General features: G+C 38.3%; 1 protein-coding gene across 7 annotated transcripts in view; it reads left to right on the plus strand.

Moving 5' to 3' along the window:
* ZFYVE28 (zinc finger FYVE-type containing 28) overlaps positions 1-24017 on the plus strand; it is a 292274-nt gene that overhangs the window by 237325 nt on the left and 30932 nt on the right. For 4 of the 7 annotated variants that reach the window (XR_004645803.1, XR_004645804.1, XR_004645805.1 and 1 more), the window contains one exon: positions 12466-12566. The exons of 1 other annotated variant lie outside the window; for it this stretch is intronic. Coding sequence is in view for 2 of the 6 variants with exons in the window: in XM_034771176.1 (XP_034627067.1) it covers positions 12466-12570 (105 nt within the window). In the remaining 4 variants the exon portion in view is untranslated. Of the gene's footprint in view, positions 1-12465; positions 12571-24017 lie in introns of those variants that run through there. 2 more of the 7 variants (XM_034771176.1, XM_034771177.1) reach the window with 1 other exon arrangement.

Here is a 24017-nt window from a genome sequence, read left to right on the forward strand (position 1 = left end):
AGAATTCTTAAGTATTTTCTCTCTACTTTTTCTTCCAGGTCGATTCTGTCTAACTTAAAATACAGAATTTTCACCAGAATCCCTTAATTTTATTAATTTATTGCAAGTATTTAGAGTGTGTGCGTTAATAAGACTTCTCATGTATAGCTGTTTCTCATAGTATATATCAGACCTGAGCTGTGCTTAGTAGTGAGAAAAACATTGCTATTATTTCCTCTCACTTTCTATGAGCTGTAATAGTGTATCTTTCATTAGCTGTTGTAGTTGGATGTTCATGCTGTTCAAATTTGGTTAGCAGAAGTTTAATGAGCAGAGTGATTTTTCCCAAGTAGAAAGGATGATGCATCTGGGCAAATTGCCTGTGCAAAGCATATTTCTGTGCTGTCCCTAATTACTGACTGCAACCCTACATTAAGATTCTTAATTTAACCTTCCCCAGCCTGGCACTCAAGTTGTTCCACTTCTTGTTGCTGTAATTTCTTAGCCTTACAACTGTGCAGTTATGAATTTTTAAAGCTCCATTCCCCAATATATTGTTCAGAACTCTTCATAAAAAGATGAACAGCTGTTTCACCTACAATGCTAGGTTTCTATTTTGGTATTTTTATTCTTACATGTAAAACGTTACAACATTTAGTCATATGTAAACTGTGAAGTAAATGGAGGTTTTCAGTAAAACAGCCTTAGTCTTGTATTTAATTGTTGGCTCTTGACAAAAATGTGAATATGCTATAGTCATTTGTACCTGTATAAATGAATAGAAATCAAGGATTCTGATAAATTCGGTTTTAAAATGTAACTTCTGCTGGCTGTTGGATTTAAGGAAATTGTGCCTTGTGTTCATATGATAGCAAGATGCCTTTCCCATGAGTGAAATGCAGCTGGGTGTTGATAAACTGTGTATTTAAATGAAAACTTGTCTCTATAATCAGTTTGTAATTATTCTAATCCTTAACCTGCCATCTAAGAGTAGGTAAACTGTCTCTTGTCAATATAGTTATTAGGGAAAGAGTGGTTGATTGGGAAAATAACAGCAACTGTCCACATGGGTGAGCTTTTCTTTAGTGATTCCCTAACCTTCTGTTGAACACCCCATTGAAATTTCTCTGTTCCTCTTACAATCATTTGTTTGTATTATAGAATCCTGCATGTATATGTAGGTCAGGTTCAGACTTTGGGCTTGTCTCCACTTACCAGAGGATCGATGCACAGTGATCGATCCATCGGGGTCAATTTAGCCGACCTCATGAAGACCCACTAAATCGACCACCGATTGCTCTCCCGTTGACTCTGGTACTCCACCAGAATGAGAGGCATAAGATAAGTTGACATGAGACCCAGCTCAGTGTAGACACCGCAATAAGTCAACCTAAGGTACGTCGACTCTAGCTACATTATTCACAGAGCAGGAGTTGCGTAACTTAGGTCGATGTAGCCCCGTAGTGTAGACCTGCCCTTTGCATAAGTAAGTAAAACCAAGACTGAATTTGGCCCTGAATCTTTTCTGCAAGATGTTTCACAGCACTAGGTTCAAATTAGATATTACAATGTTTGATTTCACACGTTGAACATCATGATTGTGCACAGTAACTAAGAATGTTACTTCAGTTATCATCCAGCCTTGGGATGAAATGAAAATGTCAGTGTATTGTACCAGCAAGCCATTTATCAGTAAAAGCAACCTCTACTAAATCTCAATTTTCACTGTAATAAAAAAATCTGGTTAAAAAAACCCTAAGCTTTAAAAGCCATTCATCTGATTAAGTTTAATATAGTTGACACAAGAGATTTAAAAGAGTTAGCTTGTTGGTGATGTACACTTAGAATGTAAAAGTAGCTGACATTACATAGATAATCTATGAATGAAATTAATAATGTTTTATGAAATAATAAGAAATTATTAAATGAAACCTAAGATATTGGATGCACATCCCAGGGAATGGAGTGGAAACTGGCCAAAAATTGTTAAAACTAATGAAAACAAGCATCAAACACACATTTGTTTTGTTGCAGAAAATAGCCAGACCCTCAAAAATTGTTCACAGGTTCAAAACTGCATCTGAACCAATACTGGTTGACTTGTCTACTTGTATCACACCATAGGAAAGCACTAATTAGGGTGACATCACCATTGTCTGACCTTTGGGCTGTATCTATTTAATATTACTTTGGGATGTATCTATTATTTATTTATTACTTTGTCTCACTGATAATTACTGTTCACTTGCTGGAAAATCACAGACACAGCACATAGTAAGCAATCCTTATTAGCCAGAATCAAGTATTCGGGTTTTTGTTTTTTTAAGATTGCCTTTTGGGTCACAGACGTGTTGCCAAAAGACAGATATGTCCTGGCTGACTAAATTGGATTCTTTTTTTTTTTTTTTTTTTTTAAAGAAAAACATTCTAATAAAAGAGGTAGGAGGAACAGGATAGGATAGAAAATTAATACACTTCAGCGTAATAAAATAAATTTTAGATGTACATCCCAGGAATTGTTGAGGACGCAGCTATGGAAGATGTGGTATCATTGGGCTCCTTCTCCTTGTTTAGTCTGGTCAGAACAATTTTCAGGATGTGGAAAACAGAATCCTGATGGTGTGATGGCAAATCTATCAATCTAAGATACCTATATGGGCCCCATCACCATAGTATCTGAGTGCTTCACAGTCTTTTCATGTGTTCATCCTTGTGCCTCCCCTGTCATGTAGGGAAGTACTTTTATCCCCATTTTGCAGATGGGGAACTGAAGCACAAAGTATTGTCCTGGGTGGTCACACAGGAAGTCTGCTAGAGCAGGGAACTGAACTCAGGTTTCACAAGTCCTAGGCTAGTGTCCTAACCACTGGATGAGATTTAATCTTAGGTCCAAGGTGGCAACCGACATGAGAGTTATAATAGCTAATGTTCTCTGTATGTATAGGCTCACTGCCTTGCATTTTTATTATCTCCATGCATAAGCTAGTTCTCAAGTGCTCCCCAGAAATGTAATGCCCAAGAAGAGGTGGAAATTGTGTTCCATCAAAACAAATATCTACTGGTCCCATATAGACATATTTCCTTCCATCTTAACTTTGGGTTGCTAAAACAATTCTGTAACCTTATTAGAAACTTTGAAAACCCTCATTGGTTCTTTCATTTTAAATGCACTGGTCATTTTGGCTCTGATCCATAATTTCATAAACAATTTTATCTAACGTGTTCATAGGTTGAGATGAAGTTTTATCCACCTTTCACCCACTATTTTGGGTTTAGCAAGGAGTCCCACAAACCTAGCAAGGCCCAAATTGGTGTGGCATGTCTTTTCATTACCAAGAAAAAAATGCAGTTTAAAAAAAAGCACAATTCATATAAGGCGTGGGTGGGTGATGGGAAGGATTAATGTTTTGTGTTTCCAATACTGATTACGCTAATACCTATTGTGAAATATGCCTGACCATGCATGCATCATCTGCATAGAACTGTGCTAATGAACACATGCAGCTAGCGAGCACTGGTTGACTACAGGAAACATGAGCAGGAAATGCAGGTCAATTGACCTCAGGATCCCACAGTATCCCTGGAACTCCTGAGTAGGTCTCTAAGGGTGCGCTAATGAGAACAGAAGAGAACTGTATAAAGGGGAATCTTGATTTCATGCACATTAAGTAGGTTTTATCAAACATAAGGTTACAGTGTTAATATAACAGAAATTGCAGTGAGCAAACGAAGTGTCCAAAAAAGTGAATAAAGATGTTTTCTCTATCAGTTAGTTATTGTAACATCAGGAAATTGTTTGTAAAGGCACCCATAATTATTGCAGTTCCATTGCACTGGGCCCTGTACAAACACAGAGTTTCTTGTCGTGAAGAGCTTACAATCTAAATAATCAATCAAAAAGAAATACTACGATTTCTGGTAGACATTTTCACTTTATATTGGTACAGAGAAGTGAGACACTTTTAAAAATGTGTATACATTATTTTTTCTAATAGTTAAGCCTGCCTTTGATATATTACACTCTCTCTAACTTTAATGGAATCTTTCATACAATGTATATCCTCAAACACTTTAACACTTTACAGAAATAAAAAATGAGATAACAGACAATATCTGAGTTTAAGTATGGAAAACAGTGGAGGGAAGGCATTGTCTAATGTTTATAGTCATAAAAAGAGTAACAAAAATTAGTATATAAAGAAGGGAGATAGGCATAAGCAAGAGATTAATGGATCAGGTTTGAACTGAGATGGACCATTAGTAAGGCAGGAAGACACAGAAGGGCTGTTCCAGATGGCAGGAGCTGGAAAGGGAAAGATATTCCCATACTGACTAGTTTCTGAGGAGGAGGGTGTAAGATGAGGAGAGGAAATGGGGAGGAGAGTAGTAAAAGATGATACAAAGTAGGCTGAAACAAATCCATGGAGATCATTTTTTTAAAAGGGGCAGGGATCCTCAGCTGGTATAAATTGGTATCACTCCATTTATATCAATGGATCTATGCCAATTTGTACCAGCTGAGGCTCTGTGCCAAAGATTCATAGATGATTCAAAGATTCACAGGTTGTATAACCAGAAAGAACCACTGTGATCAGCTAGTCTGGCTGGGTGGTAATTCTCAGCTTCTGAATGAGAAACAAATGGAGATGTTTGTGGCTGGCAGTGATCAGGCAGTGCTTCTTGATATTTATGAGAAAACCATGAGGCTGCAACTTTCTCTTCAGATACAGGAATCTTGAAAAGCTAGGATTTGGGGAAGTCCTAGGAGAGGGAGTTGCTATAATTAAGATGTGAGAGGATGACAGCATGGATGAGAATTTCAGCAGAGGTGGAAGGAAAGTTAAGATGAACATGTCAAAATACAACTTCAAGTCCAGCAGAGAAGTCATTACAGGTGTCAAAAGGTATGTAAATGAGGTGAAGAGCTGTTTTGCCTGCCTTTAGAATTTTATGATCAGGCCATTCGTGAAACAATTCCATATGGAAGTGCAGATGGAGAAATGCATTTAATAGGTAAGTGTAATGCTGTTTTTATTTGTTGTTTTCCTCAGGGTTAATCCATTTCTTTCACCATCCGAGGGAATGGAAAAGATAAAGGAGGAAATAGCAGTCCCTTCAACAAAGAAAGAAAAGATGAGGGATGGGAAAACACGGTTAAAGAGACAGGGCAGGGATATGTAAGAGGATACTGTTAAAAATTTAATTTAAGTATTTTATGTATTTTTGTTAATGTGAAAAAATTTGTTTAATCTGTTGTTGAATGCTTTATGGCTTGTATGACTTCCCAACATTTATTTATTTATTTCATGCTCGGTGCTCTGTGTGGTTTTTGTACTTTTGGCGTGATTTTATGTTCATATGACTGCATGTAAAGAAATACCTTACCAGTCTATTGGTTATTATGTGAAATGTGAACTGTATTGTATGTAGGACTGAGACCACAAGTCGTCTTTTTGGAGGACCATGTGTAGAGAGCTTTTCAGATGTTGATTCTTCATCTGTTGTATAATTATAGAAAATGAAATTGTTTGAAGTGTTCATGTGTAAATCAGGTAAAAAAATAAATGCTTTCCAATAATCATGTGGGATGATGTGTTTTATGTATCTAGACTATCACCCCAAAACTTTGGGTGCCCAGCCCTAGAATCACATACATATCACCCCCCTTAATCTCTCTTCCTAAATTATGGGTCTCCAGGATAACTAAGGAAACACTTGGAGAACATGAATACGGCCTTCTAATAAATGATAGACACAGACAGTATTCTTTGCAAAAAAAAGTATCCTTTTGTTAATGTAACTAATAATCTCTAATCTAAAAACCTAACTAAAATACAAATCTCTTATTGCAAGTTAAAGAATATTCAAAACGCAATTGCATACAGTTCAAATTATTCTAAATGGTTGAGCTCTGTTACAGATATCTGGTCTTCAGTGGATCGCTGACATGGGTTCTTAAATTGTACTTTATGTTTTACAGAGGTAAATTACAATTCGCATGCGCACGCACACACACACTCTAATACTATACTATGATTAAAAATTGGCAGGCTTTCTCTGTCCTGTCGGCTTTCTGTTGCTGCTGCTGTAGCTGCCTCTCTCGATCAGCTCTCTTGCCAGTTCATCCACTCTCCACCTCTCACCTGCTTAACTTCTTTCCTTGCTTTCCCAACTCCTTGTTCACTCCTCTCTCAACCATTTTAACCATCTGCCTTTTATACAGTTCTGTCAGCTATCAGATCTTTACTGCACACGCTCACTGTCTTATCAGGTCGTTTCTGCTCATGCTCCCTGCCAAACATTATCAGCTTGAACGCATGCCAACATTACCTTATTGGGGGGAGGGATAGCTCAGTGGTTTGAGCATTGGCCTGCTAAACCCAGGGTTGAGAGTTCAATCCTTGAGGGGGCCACCTAGGGATCTGGGGCAAAATCAGTACTTGTTCCTGCTAGTGAAGGCAGGGAGCTGGACTCGATGACCTTTCAAGGTCCCTTCCAGTTCTAGGAGATAGGATGTTAATTTAATTTAATTTAATTTATTCTGGGACACATGTTCCAAATACTCACTGCCGTTGTTTACCCCAGAGCTCTGACTTGCCAACCTTATCATGTGACCTGTAGCTTCTAATGGTGGAGTGACTTTTGTTTATTCAGGGACACAAAATGGAGTCTGAGGAATTTCTCTGGTATGAAGATGGTCTGACATAAATGTACATTACACGTTGACAGATTAGTCAGCCAAGAGTTTGCACCTGTTTAGCCATATAGCAGATAATTGTTAAGTCTGAGACAGCTACAGTACCCAAAAGTCTCAGAAATTTTTTATTTGTATAGATACGGAAGAATAAAAGCAAGACTAACTCTGTCTAACCTCTGAAGTCTATTGTTGAATTTAAGTAGCTTAAATTCTAAAGCACACTGCAGAAGCATATGCATTAATTAGAATTACTAGCAGGCATAGATTTAAATGATGGAAGAGACCCCAGGGGCCAAATTTTGGCAGTCATTGGCCGTTGGCACCTGACAGAAAAACCTTTGACAAGCAACAGGAGTGTGGAGCGGAATTCAGACCCTTTTTTTCTGATTCCTCTTAAACCAGTGATTTTCAACCTGTGGTCCACAGATCCATGGGGCTCTGCAGACTAATGTCTGAGGGTAAGTGTACACTACCAAGCTACATCGGCGCACCAGGTGAAGACACACTATGCCAATGGGAGAGCACTCTCCCGTCAGCATAATTACTCCACCTCCACGAGAGGCAGAAGCTATGTCGGTGGAGAGCATCTCCCACCAGCATAGTGTGATGTGGACACTGTTTTAAGTCAATGTAACTTATGTCACTCAGGGCAGTGTCGTTTTCATATCCCTAAGCGACGTAAGTCATATTGACTTCAGCGGTAGTGTAGACCAGCTATAAGATTTTCAAAGGTGTCTGCACCTCATTTGAAATTTTTTAGGGGACTGCAAATGAAAAAAGGTTGACAACCACTGTCTTAAAGCCATGGACAGTCAGTCCTGCAAATCCCCAGTAGCCGGAGTCTTAGAATGTTTTATTAAGTCTATAGGCTTTATGCCTGTATATGCCCCTGGACTCAGTAATGGTCCGTACTACAGCCACATTTATGGATTATTTCTGCCTTTGCTAAAAAGATAGAATCATTTCTATCTCTGGATACTTTGTGTGCTAGGTCTGCTGCTGGCCAGAACACAGAATCACCTTAGAGTCTAAGTTACATGGGTACAAAATGCCATGATTTTATGCAAGGAAAGCATTGTAAATAGGAGGGGGAAATTATACTTGTAAAATACCTACATTTATTGCACCATACTAATATATACATTGTTCAGACAATCTAAGAGACTGTCCTCTCTATTCTGACACACTTGTCTCTTCTTTCTCCCATCCCCATAGAGAGGATAAGTGCAACTTTTAAGTAAAAATACACCACTCTGCACTGGACTTTGGTCAAGGTGTAGCTCACAACACATTTGAACTTGGATTTCAAATATGGGCAAAAAGGTGTCCCATTTTTTCACCCAATAAAAGAAAACTGGTGAAGTAATATTGTCTTCAGCGCATAGAAATCTGTGGGGCTGGGAGCGGGGGCGTGAGGAGGATTTGAGAAATAATCATAGCATAGTGTGGTCATTCTGGTGCTTTTCATGCTACAAGGGCTACTACTTTCATATCTGCTAATATTACTGAATAATCTCAGGTGATGGGTCAGCTCGTTTACTTTGACTCCACATACCAGAAGTGAGGGACATTTAAGTGGCCAGCAGAAGATCACTAAAAGCTAGCAATTGCTTCATGCAAAATGTGTCTTGATTGTGAGCTACCGTTTTTTAGTTGTTTTGTGTTTTTAATGATTTCCCAGTAATACTTTGAGGTTAATCACCAGGCTTGTTTACCACTCATTTCCAGATACATAACTTGCAAACCATTTATGTTCACTCTTTATAGCCTTGTTTTCCACACACTAAACAAAAGAACATAACACTAATAACTAATTCAGTGTGCCAACTTAGCAATTTTTATCATGAGTCTCATGATATTTGTTGTTTTTTCATAAAGCTTTAGCTGTGATTACTCAAGACTTTCAACTTGCTTTTTTTTTAAAAGATAGTTTCTAGCCTCTTTAGTAGTGGAGAAAAGTTGGAAAACATGAATCCTAAGGGCTCAAAACCCAGAAGGCAAATATGAATAATAGGGCTGTCAAATTATTTAAAAAAGTTAATTGATTATTTGCATGATTAAAAAAATTAATCTTAATTGTGCAATTAATCACGTTGTTAAACAATAATAGAATACCATTTCCTTAAATATTTTTGGATGCTTTCTACATTTTCAAATATATTGATTTCAATTACAACACAGGATACAGAGTGTAAAGTGCTCACTTTATATTTATTTTTGATTACAAATATTTGCACTGTAAAAAACAAAAGAAATATTTTTCAATTCACCTAATAAAAGTACTGTAGTGCAAACTCTTTATTGTGAAAGTTGAACTTACAAATGTAGAACCATTTACAAAAAAAAATGCATTAAAAAATAAAATAATGTAAAACTTTAGAGGCTTCAAGTCCACTCACTCCTACTTCAGCCAATCTCTCAGACAAACAAGTTTGGTTACAATTTGCAGGAGATAATTCTGCCTGCTTCTTGTTTACAATGTCACCTGAAAGTGAGAACAGGCGTTTGCACGGCACTGTTGTAGCCAGCATCGCAAGATATTTCCATGCCAGATGCGCTAAATATTCATATGTTCCTTCATGCTTCAACCATCATTCCAGAAGACATGCATCCATGCTGATAACAGGTTCTGCTTGATAACCATCCAAAGCAGTGCGGATCGACGCATGTTCATTTTCATCATCTGAGTCAGAAGCCACCAGCAGAAGGTTAATTTTCTTTTTTGGTGGTTCAGGTTCTGAAGTTTCCGCATTGGAGTGTTGCTCTTTTAAGACTTCTGAAAGCATGCTCCACACCTCGTCCCCCTAAGATTTAGGAAGGCACTTCAGATTCTTAAAACCTTGGGTCAAGTGTTGTAGCTATCTTTAGAAATCTCTCATTGGTACCTTCTTTGCGTTTTGTCAAATGTGCTGTGAAAGTATTCTTAAAACAAATGTGCTGGGTCATCATCCGAGATGGCTATAACATGAAATATATGGCAGAATGAGGGTAAAACAGATCAGGAGACATACAATTCTCCCCCAAGGGGTTCAGTCACTAATTTAATTAACGCCTTATTTTTTTAACGAGCATCATCAGCGTGGAAGCATGTCCTCTGGAATGGTGGTGAAAGTAGGAAGGGGCATACGAAGGTTTAGCTTATCTGGCAGGTAAATACCTTGCAATGCCGGCTACAAAAGTGCCATGCAAATGCCTGTTCTCACTTTGAGACATTGTGAATAAGAAGCAGGCAGCAGTATCTCCCTTAAATGTAAACAAACTTGTTTGTCTTAGCAATTGGCTGAACAAGAAGTAGGACTGAGGGGTTTGTAGGCTCTAAAGTTTTACATTGTTTTGTTTTAGAGTGCAGTTATGTGACAAAAAAAAATCTACATTTGTAAGTTACACTTTCACGATAAAGTACTACAGTACTTGTATGAAGTGAACTGAAAAATTCTATTTCTTTAATCATTTTTACAGTGGAAATATTTGTAATCAAAATAGTATTATGTGAGCACTGTACACTTTGTATTCTGTGTTGTAATAGAAATTAATATATTTGAAAATATAGAAAAACATCCACAAATATTTAATAAATTCCAATTGGTATTCTATTGTTTAACAGTGCGATTAATCACGATTAATTTTTGAGTTAATCGTGTGTTAACTGTGATTAGTTGACAGCCCTAATAAATTATCTAGAATGCATTGTTTTTTAAAAATCTCCTGGCTCTTTAGTCAGTTTTAAGATTTTTGAGGTCTCACTCCTGATGTTTACAATGTGCGAAATACTAAATTAAGCAAAGATAGATAAAATATTTCTGCATTGCAGGGAACTGAGAAATAATCACTGGGTTTCTTCATGCAGGATTTAACAGAAAAGTAAATAAGGAAAGCAGGACTTGGTCCCTTCTTAAAGAAAGTATTACCAGCTGGAGGAAGTTTCAGGGGCAAAATGGAAACAGAAAAATTATAAAAGAAGCAACTGCTAATAGTTTTCTGTATTCTATAATAGTGTTACTGCTACTGAAGATATTTGAGTTTGAGCAGTAGCGTTCATCTTGACAAGTCAGTTTCTCCTGCGTGATCATACTGTGGACTCTTGTATTTTTTTTACATCATTTTGCTGTCATAGAACTGGTTATGATGCCATATATTAGCAGTATAACCACATTTCAGGATTAGGAAGGTGAAGATGAGCTGTGAGAGCAAATCTTTGTTTAAATGCAAATGTCTCTTCAGAGTGAGCAGAATTGGCAAGGGAAATTACTTAAAAAAAATGAAAGTTAAATGGATTTTTGTTGAAGTCTGATCAATTATTTTCCCAGTGTGCCCGTCCTTCTTTCAACTAAAATATAATATACTCGGGGATTTCTTTTTAAATTGGTAATCAGAAATAAGGAACATGAAGGGGTACATTTTGAAAGCGATGTGTGGGAGGTATGCAAACAAATCTTATTGTTTCTTAATGGGATTAGATCATGTACCTTTTATATACTGCTTTGAAAAATTCCCCTTAAGTGTTCTTCTGGACACTTGCCTGCAAATCTAGCTGTGGTTTAAATATGACAGGAGTAGAGAATCTGGATTACAACTGGCTTGAATGCATGCCCCATACATACATGCCAGTCAAAATGCATGAGAATTTCATTTATTGTCAGGTAGAGGGAAAAAAACAATTCAAATTAACCAATTACATTTCTTCAAACTAAATATATTTCTGAGACAGACATATCTCTCTCTACTTTGGATGTCGAAAGATTTTCATTGTCAGAACCCTTTAGTTCAAAGGGCTTTAAAGAATTTTTTTGTAATGCTTAGAACCAATACTACTGTGATACATTTGCTCAGGAGTACATTTTTCTTTATCTACTGTAAATTAATTTCCTTCAGTACGTGGAACTACCAATAGCAGAGGGACAATTTGTCACTGAAATATAGACACTGTTCTGCTGCACCTTATTAATTTGCAAATGAGTACTACCTGAAATTGTTTTTAATTCTAATTTTGAAATTGGCTACAATTCAAATACAGTGTCCCTTTAAAGATCATATAATATTTACATGGTGTTTCATTGTCGGGTGTATTCCGTTATTTTAAATAGTTCATGTTTTGCTCATTAGCCAGTAGATTTATAAAGTAGCCATGGTTTGTCATGTGGCCATTCTTTCAAGCTTTGCATAGGAACATCAATCAGGTTTTAGATAAAATTTTGAGGGCCATGCAGTCCTGTGCTGACTGAGAGAATAATGGATTTGTTAAATCATATAGTATAGCAACAGGACAGGAAGCGAGAAGCAACTCTTCATTTATCACATTGACTTTCCCTTCCCATTCTCCTCCTTCCTTCCAACAGCTTGGAAACTGTTAGCTGAAACTTGTCTTGGCATTTTAAAAGTTCCTTGGGCTTATTTCTTTGGATATATTGGTATGAAACATACAATGGTTTTCGGGATGCCTGGTCATGGAGCATCTTCATTCTAAAATGTAGGCCAATATTTACAACATGTAGACACATTTGCACTCACGCTTTAAAATAACTTTTGTTTTTTCCCCACTTTTCTTAACTGCATATTATAAATTAAATTGATGATTTTCACAGAGAGCATGCCCATTGGTCCTGCCAGTTGATCTGCGCTTTTTGTATTAATCTAAAATATGTTCAAATATATACCTGGGCTCCCAGAGAGTAAATGAGTGTTACTGTCGCTGTACTTTTCTTTTTTTGTATGATCATTTGCGATCCATTGCTCTATTCTCATTTTTGTTCTTTTCAGCAGTTCATTTTGTTTCCATATGCTTTTTTCAGTTCTCAGGATGGCTTACGTGATTCCCCCCTCAGCTCCATCTCCAGCAGTGACTATGACAGTGTTTCTGTCACTACATGTAGTCTCTCCAGCATATACGCTCTGAGGTAATAATAATCTCACTTCACAGTCATATTTGACTAATTGTATTGAGTGATGGTTGATGAAAATTTTCATTGAATTAACACTAAAGTGACAGCAGCACTTCAGATAATTCTTTCTTTCAGCACACAGGCACGTTTATTTGTGAAGCTCATTTTGTATGCTAATAAAGTCATTGTGAGAGTCTTACTGTTTGTGGAGCATTGTCATGAGGTACACAACAATGAATTGTACAACATTTGGGATCATCATCTGATCTCATTTTTGATTATGTTCAAAGAGGTACTTTTTAGGTACATTCCTAAAGAGGTACTTAAGATAACTAGCTTTTAAAATACATTTTAGACAGAGAGTTTTATACACCTGATACAATAGGCTTCATTGAAGAAAGAGATTATTATTGAAAAACAGTGAATGACTATACATTACTAGGTCTTGTCTCTCCAGATGGCATGGTTCTGCCGTCTGTTTTCTGCTTCCCTGGGATCTAATAGTAAAATCAGAGGAATGTCACAACTAAGAATAGTTTCTTTAGTTTTGCTATTATTTTGTGGCCCAAAAATTTGTTAAGAATGCTGGCCTGTGTTCTCATCAGCTAAGTGTATTTGAGGGAGACGAATCTTTGTAATTGATTTTGCTAAGAGAATTAGAAAGGATCATGAGTAAGGCTATGTTTTAGTCACAGGTATTTTTAGTATGTCATGCACAGGTCACAGGCAGTAAACAAAAATTCATGGCCCATGACCTCTCCATGACTTGTATTATATACCCCTGACTAAATCTTGTGGGGATATGGCCCAGGGAGTGCCGCAGGTGCTCGTGTGGGAGGTGCCGTGGGTGCTCGGGGTCTGGGAGGGTTGCCATGGGTCCTTGGGGGGGGCGGTCTGGAACCCCTGCTAGTGCTGGAGGGTGCAGGCAGCGGTGGGCGGCCCGGGACCACTGCTGCAGGAGGGTGGGGGGGGGTGGCTGGCAAGCTCCCTGCCTGGCTCCCTGGAAGCGGCAACATGTCCCTCCCTCAGCCCCAAGGCCAGCTCCAGGCACCAGCCGAGCAAGCTGGTGCTTGGGGCAGCAGCTTGTAGGAGGCGGCATTCCGCCCAATCCTAGGGTGGCATGGCCACTTTTTTCTGTTGTTGTTGTTGTTGTTGTTCCGCTCTGGCCGCCCTGTAGGGGGCGGCAGCGCGGAGGACCGGAGCGCCCTGCAGCAAGCCCAGCAGGGCAGCCCGCATCCTTCCCTCCCAGCCGACCGGAGCGGCGCAGAGCCCTCCTGGCAGGGGGCACGGCGGGAGGGGCTTCGTGGCAGCGCCCCGCTGAAGCCCTGGCCGCCCCCCTTTTCTCTCTCCCCCCTGCTCCCTCCCCCTCCCCCCGGGGCACATCTGCAGGGAGTCCCCCTGCACCCTGGCCGCGCCACAGGTTTTTCCTTTGCTGTTCTGGCCGCCGCAGTTTTTTTGTTTTTGTTTTTGCTTGGGGCGGCCAGAAAGCCAGAGCCGGCCCTGCTCAGCCCCTAGTTCCACGCACTGGACCCCCTCCAAGCGCCGGCTCCGCAGCTGCCATTTGGCCAGAGCTGCGGGGGCGATGCCTGTGGGCGGAGGTAGCGCATGGAACTAGGAGCTGAGGAGGGAGGAACATGTTGCCCCTTCCAGGGACCCCTCCCCTAAGGTAAGTGCCGCCCAGAGTCCTCACACCCTCCCATGCCCCAATCCCCGGCCCTGATCCTCCTCCCACACCCAAACTCCTGCTACTGCTGGAAGGCAGGGGAGGGAGCAGTGGCCCACAACTACCCCAGCAGCAGGTGGTGTGGCTGGCCAAGGAGTTGCTCGAACTGCTCAGGCGGCCCCCAGGCCAGCCGCACTGGCCGCTGCAGAAGTCATGGAGGTCCCAGAAAGTCAGAGAATCCATGACTTCCATGACCTCCATGACAAACTCGCAGCCTTAATTATGAGGGAATACATTTTAGGGCAACAAAAAGTTATTAAAATAGAAATAAAGGTTCTTTTGCTTTTTCAGTATTTTCGTAGAAATGACGTTGCCTTTTTTAACAGTACATTCGGAGAGATACTGAAATTTTAGTCAAGATGTTTCTGGTGTTTCTAGATCTGTGATAATTCTCTGCTTTTCTTCTTTTGTTCTTCTTCTTTGCCTCTTTATCTTTCAACTGTTTATATGTATTCAATGCTTCTTGATCTTAGTGTAGGATCAGGAATTCAAGAGTTTATGAGAAGTTTGGGGAAGCAGGAATGGGGGAAAAGATGGTCTTTCTCTAAAAATGTCAGAAGAAAAGTACCATATCAAAATAATAATTTGTTTGAGTGCATCCATCATAAGATTGCAGTTAGAGTGAATTCTGTACTTCCAAATGCCAAATAATAGCATTCTAGGGAGACAACTAGTTTTCCTGATGTGTTATGCTATTCCTGCTCTCTATCTTCCCACCTTTTGTGTTTGCATGTTGCACTAATTTTTATCAGCAATCATAAAAAAAGTTGTTTTCCTCTTAGCTTATTGAATTTTTGGTCTTGTAAGTTGATCCCACGCATGTCTGTCTGAAATGTCAATTGTACAAAACCTTCCTTGAGCTTTTTTAATCTTTGATTTTTTTCTAGGTAAACACATTACTCCTAAATTATTCTAAGCATCCCATCCTTTCTTTGCCTTAGTTTGCATTTTTTAGGGCTTGTATACATGGGGATGCTCAGGAAAATTAACTAAAAGGTCTGAATTAAAAGTAAATTAATTAAACTGCATTAAACCCCTAAGTGGACCCTCTCATTCAGAATTAAAGTGGCCTTAAGTCAGGTTAGTTTAATTCAAAGTGCATAGCACAAGGGGCAGACATACCAGTCCAGTACATTTTCCAGAATATATACAAATGTTACCCAAGGAATTTGGGTTTATAGTAAAGTGAATTAAACTAAACTGAATTGAGGCCACTTTAATTCTGAACGAGAGCATCTATATGGGGGCTTAATGCAGTTTAACTAATCCACTTTAAATGTACAACTTTAGTTAATACAGATTAATTTTTCTGAGTGTCCACATGTAGACAAGACTTTAGTTTTTTGGTGAGGGGAATTAAATGTAAAATGGTCTTACTGTATCTGTCCTTTCTATTTCTTTGATTAACGTGTTTATCTTTGCTTGGTAAAACCACTCTTTGTAGCTTTCCATTTTTGAAGTATTCCCACTTACCAATATTCTTTGAATAAAGAAAATTTTGGTCACTGGGTAACTGTAGATTATTTTTTTCCCCTTTCCCTGCTCTCATTTCTCAAAAGACTGTTTAGAATTTATAAAGGCAGCTGTTAACAAAACTCTGCATGTAAAGCTTTAGATTCTAGGGTCAGGAAAGTAAAGATCTCAACTAGTGTAGCTGAGGGAGGAGGAAGGGATTTGTGTGTAAAGAGAAAATCAGAATATGCAACAGTTCTGTTTTTCATCCTAAATTGTTAACATTCCTGCTGGAAGGTGTTTGATTATAGATAGTCTGTGCATGTTTTAAGCTCTGTGAGGCTGGGTATTTGATATGGAACTCTTATTGAGAAGCTGTTGGTTTAATAGTTATATATAATACATAATAGTAAAATACAGTAGTTCCCAAACTTTTTACTAAGGTGACCCACCAACTGCATTTGGTCTTGTTTGGAAACCACCATTGTATATATGCACCCTCCCCCGCAGCACAGCAACCCTAATCCTGACCCGGTACAGAGGGTAGTTCTCGGGGTGTGGGTGAGGGTTGGGTTTGGAGAGTGAGCCTACCCCTCACTCACCCCACAGCAGTGGCTTCAGTCAACCCTGATAGGCAAAACCTGCATGGCACTGTGACCCTGTGCACCAGGTTGTAACACCCAGAGCAGGGAGCCAGTCTCACGAGCAGGATGAGTGCAAGGTGGGCTTGCTTTCTAAATCCCTTCATCCCTCCCCAAGGGCCAGGAGAAGGGTATGTTTGCTTAGGACCCTGTGACCCATCTAGAACCTTTTCTCAGCCCACTGTTTGGGAAGAACTGCTATAATACACTGTATTATAATGGTTTACCTCTACTACTTTATTACCATATCTTCTGACCACTCCCTGTGGAGTGGTACAGACAAAAGAGATCATAGTTCATCAGCTCTGCCAGCTTTTGCTTATGATCTTAGACCACAAGACATTTGTGACTGTAACAGATGGTGGTGGTTTTTCACCAGCAGGAATCTCTTGATGTGTTTCATGACTCCCCTGGGTTTTAATGCCAGTTTTCACAAACTTGTAGTGGATGGAGCCCCAGGAGAGACAAATAAAACCTCCAAAGGGCACTGCATTTTCTAATCTACTGTATGTCACCTAGAAAATTCCACAATTTGTTTGCAGGCAGGTTACATTTTTCACATGTCTACTGTGTCTTCAGTGCCCTGAGTGAGTGAGATAGAATTGTTGCCAAAGGAGATACTGAGATGTGTTATATGAGCTTATAACTATTTTAGCAAAGTTATAACATGAGGGTAAAACTTCAGCTTGTAGGATTTTTGTTCTTTTATTTTTTAATGTTAGATTTCATATTGAAGAGATATGGAGCTTAAAATGCCCAGTATGGTAGAAATAGAATAATCACCCCTACATGTATTTTTTCTTTTCTATGTAATCTAAATAAAGTAGTCAAAACAAATATACAAGAATCTTAAACAAGGGCAAAGGTTTTGTTGTGGTTTTTTTTTACAAACCCAGCACTAAGGCAATGAGCATTTATTCATGGCTACAACAAAAGCAATAGAAAACAGGAACTTGGGTGCCAACCCTGCGTTCCCCTCCCAGCATGATCTCTTCAAGGGGACCAGTACCCCAGGAATTGCCTGTGAGTTCTGCAGAAAAAAATCCCCTCTCAGTCAGATCAGTCCCTGGAAAACTTCTCATTGAACTTCTCCTTTAACTTCTTTGTGGGCATGCATCTGTTCATTACATCATAGGTGTGTGTGTGCATCCTGGTGCCAGAGAGTTTTCCCTAGAAGTACCAGTAGGGGTGTCCCAACCCATTTCCACACTCCTTGTGCTTTGAAGCGGGGGTATACAGGGCAGAACTGCCCCACATTCAGCTCCTTCTCACTGCCTGTGGTTGGAGCATTTGTATTTCCTGTGTACAGTAAACGTATCTACTCATCTATACCTAGTGGTACTCTTTTTCACCGTTTGACACTAAAAAAATCTTAATTTTGTTTATTTTTTATTTTATTACAAATTGTAATTCTTAGTCATTTTTTTCCAGTCATGAGGGCCTCACCTTTGATTTTTTCAGTTCACCCTTTAATAATTTAGTAATTTAGAACATAAGAATGGCTAAACTGGATCAGGCTGATGGTCCGTATAGCCCAGGATACCTCTCTTCCAACAGTGGACAGGGCCAGATGCTTCAGAGGGAATGAAAAGAACAGGGCAGTTATTGAGTGATCCATCCCCCGTCAACCACTCCCAACTTTTGGCAGTGAATTTTACTCTATTTATCATTTTTAAGAAATAAAAACATTGTTGAGTGCCAATTGGCATTTCCTGTGCTATTAATAGCACATAAATTATTAGATTCAAGAAAATGATTTTTATAGTGCAAATTGCTTTTTTTTTTTTTTTTTCAAAAAAACTTAAAATAGCACGTTGTTTGGGGATTTTAAGATTATACATAATTAAATTGCTACAATAATTGCAACCTTTGCAGAGTTCTTGGCAATGGGAAGACGTCATGTAAAATCACTAATTAAGTTTAAAAAAGAGAGAATTTCTTCCCACTCTTAGAACTGTGTGAAAAATGGAGAGATGGCTTCTTCTTGTAATTAAAAATTTAGGGCACTTTTAAATACATTAATCAGCTTTTTGCGATGCTGACTCTTATGACTAGATACATTAGGGCTCTGGGAAATTTTGCAACTGACTTCAGCAGGTTGTTGTTTTCTATTTATTTAATTTTTTTTTTTTGGAGAACTGATTTTTGGGAGTAGGGGGATGTGAAAACTTTATGCTAATGAATTTCTCTAGCCCCTATAGTTCCTTCAAGTGGGAAAAAGTATTCTACATTTCTGCATCTCAGTCTCTATTTCTGTCTGTGTCACACACTTATGACTGGATAACTTCTTTTGGAGTCAACTATTATATTACTGTTTATTATGCTGGCCCATGTAGCTCCATGTGTTAATATGAAATGCAATCTTCTCTTTAAGAGTGCATTGTCTCCTTAGTGCTCTCAGATCCTTCCAGTATGAGAGTGAGGGTTCAAAATCCAAATCAAAACCCGTACATTCACATCCCCAACAGACTCCTGGGCTCATGCTCTCAACACAGTACTATACACTATTACCTCTTCCTCTCCCTCCCCTCCCCCCCTACTCCTCCAGATGCTTTCAATAATTGGATTTTTAAATTCTTCAAGTTAAGGATTGTTTTATTGCAGTTTAGATTTATTCCATTCTGCAGTATCTTTTCCCAAAGTGACTATATTTCTGAGAGCCTTGGGTGCATATTTGACAGAGTGAGAAATTGTTGGAAGATAGTGTTGTCACAATGGAAACAGAAAACTCTGAAAGTAAATTCAGATGGTTGGTTTTACATTCTCAGCTAATTTTTTTTCCAAATAGCCAATATCTTTATTTTGCCAATTTTTTCATATTTTCATTTGAATTTCAGAAAAATTTTGAACAAAATACTAAATATGGTACCCAGCAAGTCTCTATTGACATAAAAACTCTGGTAGAAACCAACACTGATATCTTGTAATTTTTTAGAAAGTTATTTCTTCACCCATTGTCTTTCTATAGGTCAGGAATTGTCATTTAAATATTTGTACAATGCCTCACACATTGGCGCCCTGACCTGGTTGGGGCCATTAGGTGCTAATGCAATATAAACGTTATATGAGAATAATAACTTATAGAAGAGACTTTATATAAAAAGACAATGGGTGGGATTTCCAGAAAGCACCAAATGAATTTCAATGGGACTTGTAATCCTATATTACGTAGGCACTTTTGAAAATCCCATTCAAAGTCAAAAATATAATGGACCCTTATGACAAAAAAATTAGTTTAGGTATAAAAAGAAAATTATTATAAGAGACAAACTTAGATCTCTAAGGTGGGAGAAAAGAATGCATGAAAGAATATATAATTTGACAAATGGTATGTAGGTGTGTAATTAGGACTGTGTCATAATGCATATGCATGAGGGAGCCAAATATATACAACCTTAAATTCAGAATTTCCTGATATTTCAGTTTTTAACCATGGAACTTCAGGGATTGTTAACATAGGGCCAGTCCCTCAGCTAATGTAAATTGGCGTAACTTCATGGAAGTGAAAGGAGCTACATTGATTTATACCAGCTGAAAATCTGACCCGAAGTCTCTTTCTGTGGCATATTGATTAGAACTAAAGAACAGACTGATATCACTTTCCAATTTCCAGTATGACATACAGCAATGTTAATATTATTCCTTGAACCTGAAGATGTATGTAATTATGGAAAACATTTTTTCAAAATTTTCTACAGTGTGCTTTATCTCATTTCAGCGTCTCTGAAATGTTACTTTGTGTGTGTGTGTGTGTGTGTGTGTGTGTGTGTGTGTGTGTGAATTCAGACAGAATACCTTAACTGCAACATGTATCATCTCTTAGTTTTGCAGTGAGACAAATTTCTGCTTCAAAATAAGCTAAACTTCACATCAAAATAGTATCTTTTTAAGGAACAAATTTTTGAAGGCTAAAGTAATTTTGAATTTACAACAAAAGCGGAACTTTTCACATTTCAGATTTTGCTGTGAAATGTCACATTGCTTCTTAGGACCAATACTCATACAGCTTCATAGCGTTTCCCAGAACAACCAATAGAAGTGTCCAGATTACAAGTAATTTAAGACTATTCATATAGTAAGAATAATCACTACTTCTTCTTAGCGTATGCACAACATGCCTCAGGTGGCACATGACCAGGATTCATCCCTGACTTTGGTCTGCTGGTTGGACCATTAGCTTGCCTGGCCCCTGCCGGTTACTAACGGGGAGTACGACGTGAACGCCAATCCGTGCCTCCCAGAATAATCATTCAGTTCAATATGATATTTGTATTATTGCTGTGGAGCCTCCAAGGCCTTAGCCATATTGATTTTATGTCTAAGAGCAACCTGTCTTGCTGGAATTGAAGCCCATTTGATTTAGATTTATTAAACTAACAGTGACAATGTGCTGAAATCTCTACATGAAATGTAGAGTCATAATTAAAGACATTGCCTGAAACCAGAACATCAGAGGGGAACTTTCTTACTTTTCAGAACTGAGAAAGTTATTGAACTGTACATAGTAGGATATCAATTGCCCCCTGCTATGAATAATCAACTGCTTCTCTTAATCTCCTTTTAAGAGAACTAATTGTTCTTGTGTAATATAATGTAAAGCTTATATAACTCTCTGCTGAAATCCAGCATCGCACTGGGAGCTTGTGTTTAGCTGGTTATCCACCATCCCCAAATCTTTTTCCCAGGATAGAATACCCCGGCCTGTAAATATGGCCTACATTCTTTGTTCCTAGATGGGTATGTGTTAAAATACATATTGTTTGCTTGCATCCAGTTTACCAAGCAATCCAGATCACTCTGTATCAGTGATTTGTCCTCTTCATTTACCACTCCACCAATTTTTATGTCATCTGCAAACTTTGTCAGTAATGATTTTATGTTTTCTTCTAGGTCATTGATAAAACATTAAATAGCATAGGGCAAAGAACTTATTTCTGTAGGGACCCCATGGGAAACGCACTTGCTCAATGATTCTCCATTTATAATAACTTTTGGAGACCTATCAGTTAACCAGCTTGTAATCCATTTAGTGTGTGCCATGTGAATTTTATATTGTTCTAATTTTTTTAATCAAAATAGATTCAGGGTTTGTGTGATACACATTTAACAAGAGAAACTCATTGTCCTTTCTGTTTTTCTCTCGATATTTATTAAATTATTTTCTTTTGAAAATTTATTAACAGAGGTACTAGGTTTCCCCTCAACTGAGACTCTGAATAAATGAGGAAATACCTCTCTAATTACTTCAGAACATAGTATCTATTTGCTATCGGTGCAAATAACAGCCTCTTCTTACAAGTGCCTGCACTGAACCATCCCATATCAAGGCCAATCTGATAACATTTAAAAAAAATGCCTTCTACACATCTGCTATCAATTGGTAAAGATCATTTTTAATCAGTTATGTGCTATTGTGTTGTTATATGCAAAGCTATTATGAAATCATATAAGGAAGGTGTTCCCACTAGATTTCTAAAACCTACCTGATCATGTATTGAAATTATGGTGAAGACATAGCTGTCCAATATTTTAACCCTCTGCAGTATTCAAGTGAATTTACTATAAGATCATTTTAAAACCTACAAAGTCTCAGATACCTGTTTTGACATAGCCACTCCTGTTTGCTGTACCACTGCTATAAGAAAAGTTGTATCTCTAATTGCCAATTGATCATTTTCTTTTCCCCTACTATATCTTTAATTTTCAAAGCATCTCTATATACTGTTCCCTATACTATTATTGAAGTAAAATGTTTTAAAATAAAATCTGACCCGTCAGTCCTTTATTTCAATAAATTATTTTATTTGCATCAATTTTTCTTTATATTTAGGGAGCTGCTGCATAAATATGACTTGATCATCCTGATAAAGGCAAACTCTGCCAATCTAACCCAGAAATGATTGTTAACACCATATTTGATATTATTCTGGAAAGTCCATTCTTCTTTGAACAGTGACACAAGGAATCCTGAGCGCTAAATACTTCATCTTCCTGTAAATAATTATATATAGTTTATATCTGTCTATCCTAATTATCTAAAACCTTTCATCCCAGAATTCCAAAGCACTTTTCACATTTTGTAGTAAGAAATCTCCCCACCCACCACAGAAGTTCATCCAGCTACATAGTAGAGCGTGACAGATGTTAACACACACTACAGAGCTGTTACTAATCTGGAATAGGAAGTGAATAAAATTGAATCCGTTTGAAATGCACCTCTACCTCGATGTAACGCTGTGCTCGGGAGCCAAAAAATCTTACCGCGTTATAAGTGACACCGCATTATATCGAACTTGCTTTGATCCACCGGAGTGCACAGCCCCGCCCCCCCCAGAGCACTGCTTTACTGCGTTATATCCGAATTCGTGTTATATCGGGGTAGAGGTGTAGTAGGAGGAATTTATGTAGGTAAAACATGATTACCCAGATAAGGATCTGACGGGGACATTGGGTTGAACACCTCTTTCTCTTGGAAAACTGAAGTGACTGAATATATTATGTTCTGAAAGGTCCCTCACAGAGCTCTGTGCCCACTTAACCGCATGCTCTGGAGTCTGGAACACTCCCTCAGTAGTGATTCAGAAGGGAAAGAGTCCTCTGTTGAATGGCCAGACCCACTTTCTGCTGCACTTGTGCTTTCCATAAAGGTTCCCATACAGGCCTAACACAGCTTAGCTTGAGAGATCCAATGAAATCACAATGTTTATTTTGCAAATATATTGCAAATACTTCATTTATTCATATATATATATATAGGGGAAAAAAACCTTTCCTTTTGCCATGTTGGTTAGGACCAGATAGGAAACTCACACTGGGGAGAAATTATACAAGTTGTCCTCTTGGAGTCAATGGGACTAATTGTCTACTCTCCATCGCAAGAAAGGGATTCAATATCTGGCCCTTTGCAGTTTGTTTTTGCAAACAGTTTACTCCCTCTCAAACCACTTACTCATCTTGCTTGGCCCTATGCTAAATCATTGCCTTTAATCGGTGATATCTGAAACCTCTCCATGTCAACAGATATCACAAATATTATAATTTCACCCCTGAGAAACATGGAGAAGTTGGTTGTGAGAGAGAAATTTGATTATCTTCACTAATCCTAGGCAAAAAAGATTTGTTAAGGTGAAATTAAGTTTGAACATAAAAACTTCTTACAAAACCATTGTAATTACAAACATTAAACAGGAAGGTTAAGATTAAGATTAAACTTGCAAGAAACCCAAAAATTTGAAAGTATGGAAAATCACAGTTAAAGTACCTAAACTACCTTAATTCTGCATTCTCAGTGATCCCAACCACCCATCTTTTCATCTGTGTTCCTTTTATAGTTAACCAGTAAGGTGTGTCATTTTCAGATCAAAGACTTTTAGCAAGGCTTTCAGAATTTCACAGCCTAATGTCTACGATATTACATTTTTGAGCACTCACTGTGCTTGTACAGCTCATAAGGGGAATATCAAAACTGTGCCCCACAAATAATTGGTTTGAAATCATCTCAATAAATACATTAGCTCTTTATCTGACACTTAAATAAGTGGTTTGGGGCCATACAGTAGTGGGGACTGATCCTGCAAGATGCTGAACATATCAGTCAGTAGCTTATTGGATTGGCCCCTAATATGAAGTAGGAAATAATTGCCTTC

Source organism: Trachemys scripta, chromosome 5, assembly GCF_013100865.1.
Source record: "Trachemys scripta elegans isolate TJP31775 chromosome 5, CAS_Tse_1.0, whole genome shotgun sequence".
NCBI classification, from domain to species: domain Eukaryota; kingdom Metazoa; phylum Chordata; order Testudines; family Emydidae; genus Trachemys; species Trachemys scripta.